The 6,052-nt window shown below is 43.7% G+C and overlaps 1 protein-coding gene across 1 annotated transcript in view; it reads left to right on the top strand.

The window, feature by feature from the left end:
- The first annotated feature begins 1,215 nt into the window (after positions 1–1,215).
- The window catches only part of arfgef3 (ARFGEF family member 3), a 42,098-nt gene continuing 37,261 nt past the window's right edge, over positions 1,216–6,052 (top strand). Inside the window, exons 1-9 of the mRNA XM_088351353.1 lie at positions 1,216–1,772; positions 2,526–2,577; positions 2,654–2,735; positions 2,822–2,959; positions 3,026–3,094; positions 3,171–3,287; positions 5,598–5,643; positions 5,714–5,798; positions 5,892–5,996. Coding sequence (XP_088207479.1) covers positions 1,688–1,772; positions 2,526–2,577; positions 2,654–2,735; positions 2,822–2,959; positions 3,026–3,094; positions 3,171–3,287; positions 5,598–5,643; positions 5,714–5,798; positions 5,892–5,996 — 779 coding nt within the window. The 5' untranslated portion in view covers positions 1,216–1,687. The remainder of the gene's footprint in view (positions 1,773–2,525; positions 2,578–2,653; positions 2,736–2,821; positions 2,960–3,025; positions 3,095–3,170; positions 3,288–5,597; positions 5,644–5,713; positions 5,799–5,891; positions 5,997–6,052) is intronic.

Below are 6,052 nucleotides of genomic sequence, written 5' to 3'. Positions count from 1 at the left end.
GGATGGAAGACTATATTACTTTTTTTTCAAGAAACAAAATGACCAGCAAAACAAGAACGACTTTCAATCCCATATGTACTCGCATATAAGCCTACATTGCATGCTATCGATTCACTAAAACTCCTTTAAAATAGCCACATACTATAAGAAGTTTGAAATATTTTTAAAGCGTCTCTCTAAACATCAATATTCAATGTTTTTAGTGATTAAGTAACAAATAATATACTGGTACAAGGCTAAAAATATGCCATTTTTAAACCATCAACGGAAACTTCCCGCAGTACTTTAATGGCAGACACTAGTACAAATATTTTCTTTTTTGACTCTATTGTTATAGTCATTGGTTTATAAGTTTGCTTTCCCTTATCACGAACCTTCCTGGGACCTGTTATTGGTTCCATCCATTATCTGAACCACTTATTATCAGTGAGGTCTCGGGGGCGCTGGGGCCCATCCCAGCTGTCCTCGGGCAGTGGGCAGGGGACACCCTGAACTTGTTGCCAGCCAGTCGCAGGGGACACAGACCGACAACTCACTCACTCCTAGGGAGGATTTGAACCCGCCAATTAACCTGACATGCAGAGAAAATTCCCTGAGAAAACTCCTTCGAGCATGGGGATCCTGGTAGCTGGATTTGATCCCATGACCGCAGAACTGTGCTGCAGACGCGCTAAACACTGCGCTGACGTGCCACGGACCTGCTATTATGGGCCCTCTCAAACGTGTTGTTTGAACAGGAGAAAGATTGACCAGGGCATTATCGTCATCTACAGTTGACCATCCCTTTTTTTTTCTTCTTAGCAATATTTTGAAAAGGCAAAGGCCTGCGGCCCACTTTTGGGTCCCGACCCACCAGTTAAGAAGCACTCTTGAACAGTAAATCACTTAGACATTGGGATTGTTTATCCTACAAAAAAAGATTCAAACCCCCCCAGCCCCCCCCCCCCCCAAAAAAAAAAAAGAATTACTGGCAAAATTCCAAAAGACGGGTTTACATTTTTGATATTCTAGTGGATGAAATGTTTTGCTTTACATAGAATAAAATTAATTGCATTTTAGTCGTTCTTGTTTTGAATGACAAGTCAGAACCGTATTCAGTCTCTGGATAAGGTGCTCGGAAAAGTGGAGATGACAAGAACGAGCCAGAGCTGAACATCCTGCCAGAACTCTTGTATGATTAGCGATGAGGAGGACGCATGGTCAGTGGTTTCAATATCTATGTTGCAAAGTGAGCTAATGGATTCTTTTGAAAATTGTTTGGATGGATAATGAGTATAATCATTTTCAAGATTGTTTTAATCGAAGCACATTTACTCTGAAAGGTTGTTCAGGAAAAAGAAAACTTCCGTCAAAATGACTCCTGATCCGGTGAGTGCGAGTTTAGCACCGAGCGATGACAAAAGTCGACGTTACTCTCAAAGAACGTTATTTAACCCGTCTCTGTCCAAACGATTATGACAAAAAATACATTTAGGAGGGGCAAACGTTGCTTAGTAAAACGGCAGGCAGGTGAATAAACAGGAAGCCTTTCCGAGTTGCTATTTGTGACGTCAGCGCGCAAGTGAATCGTCCTGGGTTGGAAAGGGGGAGGCTGCCAGCTGTCATCTTTGCCAAGCGACCCCTCGTGTAAATCAAACCGAACCGAGTTGCAACTACACCCGTACTGTCAGCTGTCGCCGCCGCCGCTATGGAGGACGTTCTCCGCAGCCTCCACAAAGACGCAGCCGGACACAAGCACAAAAGCCTCCGCGACGCCTGCGTGCTAGCCCGCGGTGAGTCTGATCGAGCCGACCGAACGCTAACGGGGATGTTGAGTGATGATGTTGAGGATGATGTTATGGATGATGTGACTCATCCACCTGCTGCTGTTTCCTCAACGATACGGATGTGTCAACAGAATGCAATAAATGTAAAGGTGCATGTCGCATACCTGTCAACCTCAGCCAATTATTACCCTTATTGATTGCAATTCCCCTTACTAAGTAAGGATAGACTGATATGTTTTTTTTTAAATACAATACCATCCATCCATTATATCCACTGATATGTTTTTTTTAGCTACAATACCATCCATCCATTATATCCACTGCTTATCCTCATTAGGGCTGCGGGAGGGGGCGGGGAGCTGGAACTATCCTATCCTCGGGTAGTGGGCAGGAGACACCCTGAACTGGTTGCCAGCCAGTCGCAGGGCACACAGAGACAGACAATTACTTGTTCAATCACACCCAGGGACAATTTGGACCAGCCAATTAACCTGACATGCATGTTTTTGGAATGTGGGAGGAAACCCCCGCAGGCTATGGGGAAAACATTTTATTATTTTCTTTCTTTCTTTCATTCTTTTCTTTTCTATTCTATTCTATAATAAAGTAAAAACTTTTTTGGGAGTGATGGGTCAGAAAACGCCCAAATTTCCTCTTTTCCCTACTTTGTATTCGTCATTTTCAACTTAAAAAAAACAGTTTAAATAAAAAGAGTCTTTCCCAAATCAATGAATTTAGGTTTTATTTTTGCTCCCCCAGAATGTTTGGAGTCCCACAATGCGTCGGCAGAACTGTCCCCAGCAGAGCTGCGGTAAAAAGGCATCGGCAAACTTAAATTTGTAAAAACTGCCACAGAAGATGTCAAGAGATTTATATTTTTCCTGCAGGGCACGCTGTCTTCTGCCCCTTCAAATTGCACTGGAGTCCAAAAACCTCAAGCTGGGTCAAATGGCGCTGAGTGGCATGCAGGTGCTTTGCCTCACAAATCTGTCTTGCATTCTAACCCGGGGATGGGCGTCGTGCGATTCAGATTATTGGCCGCGTCTTTCAATCAGAAGCTTCTATGCGAGGACCGCTTTGTGGGGGAGGAGGAGGAGAGGGAGCCAGCTGAGAATCAGCTTCTGGGTCAGATATTGGCGGCTTTGCGAGTAACCCCGGCGCTGCACGAGGACCTGCAGGTAGAGGTCATGAAGGTAAGCAGTAAGGGTTCACTCCCTCCTCAATCCGAGCTGCTTGAACATCTGCTGCACCCCCTACAGGTTCTCCTGTGCGTCACTTACTCGCCTAACTTTGAGGTCAACGGTGACGCCGTCCTGCGCATTGCCCAGGTAACTGACATTATTTACCAGTTAACCGTCATCAGAGTCTGTGGAAGCCTCCTGAGAAACTGAGATGTGTGTGCAGGTTTGCATGGAAACGTACGCTAGCAGCTGCCATCAGCGTAGCATCAACACAGCGGTCCGAGCTACTCTCAGCCAGATTCTGGGAGATCTAACGCTGCAGCTGCGACACCGACAGGAGGTTATTGGTTTTTATTTTTTTCACTTGTCTGTCTGTCCTGTCTGTCTGTATATTTTTTTATTAATTGGAAGTATGAAGAGGGACAAACAATGAAATGTAATGGACTTTAGATTTCAATTGACCAGATAAGAATTAGATATTAATGTTTTCAATTGTGTTGTTGATTATTTGGCCCAAAATGTTAATCCAGGTTCTCTCAGTCATTCTGGGTGATTACTATCCATCCATCCATTTTCTGCATCGCTTATCCTGTAATTTAGACGAAGCAAAACTAACCCAACTATTATGCAGTTATTTTGTGAAGAACCAGAACAGGAGGAGGACCCAGATGCGTAACGTTTCTCACACAAGCTCTATTTCACGGGAAATGGGGCAGTCATGCACGTTAACCCAAACATCAGTGATTCGGCAATCGTTGGGCGAAAGACATAAGGCAGCCGTCTGGCGTGGAATTACATGAAGTCTGAGGCCGACGAGATCGATACCAATTGCACGAGCAGATATCAGACAGATGGGGTTGATACCGGACAGGGCGGGACAGGCAGGATTGATATCAGGCACTGGAGACTGGAGTCCGATAACAAGCAGGATGAGATAGACGAAAACGATACCAGACACTGGAGATCGAAATTAAACAGAACAAAATAATTTGGAATGAAACTGGAGATCGATATAAAACAGGACAAAATAGATGGGAACGATACCGGACAGGAAACGCAAGCAGGAAACCGGACAGAGTCAAAACCCACGTCTTAAGGGTGGAGAGGTTCGTTGACGGACTGACAAAGGGCGAGTGAGAGCACTGAGCTTAAATAGAAGCCAATCAGTCAACAAGCCGCAGCTGGCAGCAACCGGGCGGGGCCAATTGGGCGTCATGGACAACCGTGACATATTTAAAAGGACATATTTTTGGGCACTTCCCAGTGGTACAAAAATCCATTATCAAAAAATTATATTGACTCTAAAAATAAACAAAAATACATGAACTATCATACAAACGTTAATTTTGAATAAAAATTCTACATTGAGACATTTGTATTTATTTGGTGTTGTTTGGTCACTTTGAGTCTCTGTAATTTGTATTCTTTCTTCTGTTTTGTAGCACTCATTTTTGGTCTCATGACACAATACAGCGTCATTTAGTGGCCAAATATTACACAGTGTCTCTGAACCAAATTTCTATTACAAATAGCATTCGTTGGAAAACAATCAGAAAACCCAAAAATATTTGAAATGATTTTTAACACAAACATTAAACTCATTGGTTGTGCAAAAAATAGTCATTCTTAGCTCATGCCCCAACCAGTTGAGTATTTATTGCCTATTTTAGATAAGTCTTGTAGGTCTTCTGCCACATGTGCAAAAGCTTTTGATTATCAGACCCAAATTTGAATGGTTCAAATAAACTTCAAAATTTTCTCGATTTGACTATTTAGCACGTTTTTTGCCATTTTCTTTCTAAATGGTGAATTAATTGAATTAATTTCTTTTACTGCTTGCAAGATGGCGGCGCACATGGACGCAGCGACTCACAGCTTTTCAGGTCTTCTTGACTAGCCACAACATTTTTTAGTTATATTTGAATATAAGAGTTTTCTGTTTGGAATCGGAAGGACTATGTTTTTATGTTCCTTGATGTTTTGTTGTTTGGGAGGAAAAAAAGTCGATAAATCAAATTAAATTAAAATGTATTTGTAAAGCAGTTATGGCAATGATTTGCAACTCAAAATGCAAACATTCAGTCTAAAGCAAAAAAATCCCCTTCTTTTTCTACACACAACAACGTAAAATACAAAGATACACACACACAAGGGGTTAAAATGAAATAAAAACAAATCATACAAACAAAATAATCATCTCATCTCATCTCAACAGCTGAACCGCTTATCCTCAGTAGGGTTGCGGGGGTGCTGGAGCCCATCCCAGCAATCATCGGGCAGTGGGCAGGGGGCAGGGGACACCCTGAACTGGTTGCAATGTGGGAGGAAACCGGAGTGCCCGGAGGAAACCCACGCAAGCACGGGGAGAACATACAAACTCCGCACAGTAAGTCCCGTAGCTGGATTTGAACCCACACAGGAGGTTCCCAAGACCTTAGAACTGTGCCGCACACGCGCTAACCACTGCACTGCCATGCTGCCCTCAAAATAATCATATACATATAATTATGTTAGCCTAACCATGTGAGGAGAGGGACCTAAGGGCTCATCCACACTGATATTGATGGTAGCAAAACAAAATTGTGGCAAGAGAGCGGGGTCAACCTGATGCCTTCAGGCTCATCGCCAACCTGTCGTCTTTGGCCCACAGGAATTCGATGGGGAAGAGCCCACCAGCCCTCGCCAGCAGCCAAAAGGTAAGCAATCACTCCCTTCTATCCAAAGATCTGGAATATCCCAAGTAACCAAGTTGTGCGTGGCGTTTAGACATGTCGCCTACCAGCCAGGCGCTGTGCGAAGACGTGGTGACTGTTTTGACGCTCTTCTGTGACAAGCTGGAGGCGCTTAATGGGTAAACCTGGCCAATGCATGTTCCCTTCAGGAACACTCAGCAGACAAGAATGTGTTTAACTGAGTTTTTTTTTTTTTTATCTTTTGCCATAAGCGACAAGCAACTGCTGCAGCTGCTTTACCTGGAAAGCATCTTGTCCATGCTCAGCTCCTGCCCTCCCACAATGCACCTGTCCAGGCGCTTCACCGACCTTGTCTGGTATGTGGCACGTGTGCCCAATCACGGCATATTTAGTAGAACAGACAAAATTGGCA

The sequence above is a fragment of the Urocampus carinirostris genome, chromosome 13 (assembly GCF_059441175.1).
Source record: "Urocampus carinirostris isolate Australia breed hairy pipefish chromosome 13, RoL_Ucar_1.0, whole genome shotgun sequence".
NCBI lineage: Eukaryota > Metazoa > Chordata > Actinopteri > Syngnathiformes > Syngnathidae > Urocampus > Urocampus carinirostris.
Note: the sequence above shows the minus strand (reverse complement) of the source record. Positions and strands in the feature narration are given on the sequence as shown.